Source organism: Bos indicus x Bos taurus, chromosome 11 (genome assembly GCF_003369695.1).
Source record: "Bos indicus x Bos taurus breed Angus x Brahman F1 hybrid chromosome 11, Bos_hybrid_MaternalHap_v2.0, whole genome shotgun sequence".
Lineage (NCBI taxonomy): Eukaryota > Metazoa > Chordata > Mammalia > Artiodactyla > Bovidae > Bos > Bos indicus x Bos taurus.
This window is the reverse complement of record NC_040086.1, coordinates 92,790,343-92,792,647: the sequence shown is the minus strand read 5'-3', so window position 1 is coordinate 92,792,647 and position 2,305 is coordinate 92,790,343. Positions and strand designations below refer to the sequence as shown.

General features: G+C 42.8%; 1 protein-coding gene across 1 annotated transcript; it reads left to right on the top strand.

The window, feature by feature from the left end:
• Positions 1-844: 844 nt before the first annotated feature.
• On the top strand, positions 845-1,786 carry LOC113900788 (olfactory receptor 1J4-like). Its single transcript, XM_027554429.1, has one exon. The coding sequence runs from the start codon at positions 845-847 to the stop codon at positions 1,784-1,786; it is 942 nt and encodes a 313-aa protein (XP_027410230.1).
• The last annotated feature ends 519 nt before the right edge of the window (positions 1,787-2,305 follow it).

Below are 2,305 nucleotides of genomic sequence, written 5' to 3'. Positions count from 1 at the left end.
AAAATACATACAACTGCTAGTAATATTTTTTAGTTCGTAGAGCAGTGATATTGCAAAATTGAACTCTAAGATACTCTAAGTTCAGTTGATGGGTAAGCGTCTTCTTTTTCTTCAACTTTATACATAATGGAACTGGCTATTTATTGCTTATTTATTTTTAAAGAATTTTTTTATGTGGATCATTTTTAAAATTCTTTGCTGAATTTGTTACCATATTGTTTTGTTTCCTGTTTGGGTTTTTAGCTGTAAGTCATGTGATATCTTTATACCTGGAACAGGGATTGAACCCACACCCCCTGACTTGGAAGTTGAAGTCTAAGCAGTGAATCGCCAGGAAATTCCTTGGCTGTGCATTTTTGCTCCACTTTCCTTCAAGAATTCGAAGGAAACATCCTCCTTATACTCTGTTGAAACATACACATTGTTGAAATGTCCTCCTTATACTTTACATACGAGAGGACTTTGAAGTCAGATTTCTGTAGGTCAGTATGTCACAACCTGAAGGTTCAGCCTTATGATTTTATGTACAGAAACAGAAGAGAAATTAGGGAGGTTTTAAACTTACTATTTCTCTGCTAAGACATTGTGATAATTTCTCTTTATTGAGATGATGGAAAAATGCCACTGAGCCATTTTCTTTTCTGTGTCAAACTGTCTTCTTGGTTGGTAAATTCCTGCATTATACATGGTAATACCATTCATCTTAGGGCTTTTTGCAGGGACATGGCAATGCAGACAGACACTGGCATATTCATCAAGAGAAAGGACTCATTTATATACACCTGCTGCAATCAAAATGTGCTTCTTTCACTGTCCTTTCATTCCCAGCAGACAGGAGAGGAGCATGAAGAGGGAGAACCAGAGCAGCATGTCAGAGTTCTTCCTCCTGGGACTGCCCATCCGGCCAGAGCAGCAGGGCATGTTCTTTGCCCTGTTCCTGGGCGTGTACCTGACCACGGTGCTGGGCAACCTGCTCATCCTCCTGCTCATCAGGCTGGACGCTCGACTCTACACCCCCATGTACTTCTTCCTCAGCCACTTGGCCCTCACTGACATCTCCTTTTCATCTGTCACTGTCCCTAAGATGCTGATAAACATGCAGACTCAGGATCAATCCATCCCCTATGCAGGGTGCATAACACAGATGTATTTTTTCATATTTTTTACTGGTCTGGATGATTTCCTGCTCACCTCGATGGCCTACGATCGGTACATGGCCATCTGCCACCCTCTCCACTACACCACCGTCATGGGACAGGGGCTGTGCACCTTACTAGCAACTGTGTCCTGGATTCTCTCCTGTGCCAACGCCCTGTGTCACACCCTCCTCCTGACCCGGCTGTCCTTTTGTGCTGACCACAGCATCCCCCATTTCTTCTGTGACCTTGGTGCCCTGCTGAAGCTCTCCTGCTCAGACACATCCCTCAATGAGCTGGCCATTTTCACAGCAGGAGTGGCCGACATCATCCTCCCACTAGTATGCATCCTGATCTCTTATGGACACATCGGGGCCACCATCCTGAAGGTCCCCTCCACCAAGGGGCTCTGCAAAGCATTGTCCACATGTGGCTCTCACCTCTCTGTGGTGTCTCTGTATTATGGAACAATTATTGGACTGTATTTCTCCCCCTCATCCAGCACCTCCAGGGACAAGAGCACCATTGCCTCTGTGATGTACACAGTGGTCACTCCACTGCTGAACCCCTTCATTTATAGCCTAAGGAACAGGGACATGAAGAGGGCCCTGGAGAGACTCTTGCACAGGGCAAAAGTCTTGTCTCAATGATGTTTGCTTGTCTTTGTAACAGACACGTGTGTTCACAGAACCTCAGATCCTATATCCCTAGATTTGATCCCAGCATTGAATAAATATTCAGTAAATGTTTGATAGTTGAATTGCATTCCTTTACAATTATTGTCTATTTACTAACAGTTCATTAGCATAAACTGTGAATTTTGAGTTTATGTTCTTGATTTTTGATCTTGTCTATAAGGCTGAGAATATATAGCTGGTAGTACTTAGTCTCTCCCCTTATATCCTGGGAACTTATTTCTTTTTCAAAAATTTATTTACTTTGTTATTTATTTTTTATTGGAGGATAATTTCTCTGCAATATTTTTTTTTGCTATACCATAGTGTGAAACAGGTATAAGCACATATATTCTCTCCCTCTTGAGCCTCCCTCCCTCCCATCCCCATGTTTTGCAGCCTTCTATGTCATCACAGAGTACCGCACTGAGTTTCCCGTGCTATGTAGCAGTTTCTCATTAGCAATCTAATTACACATGGTTGTGTATGTATGTC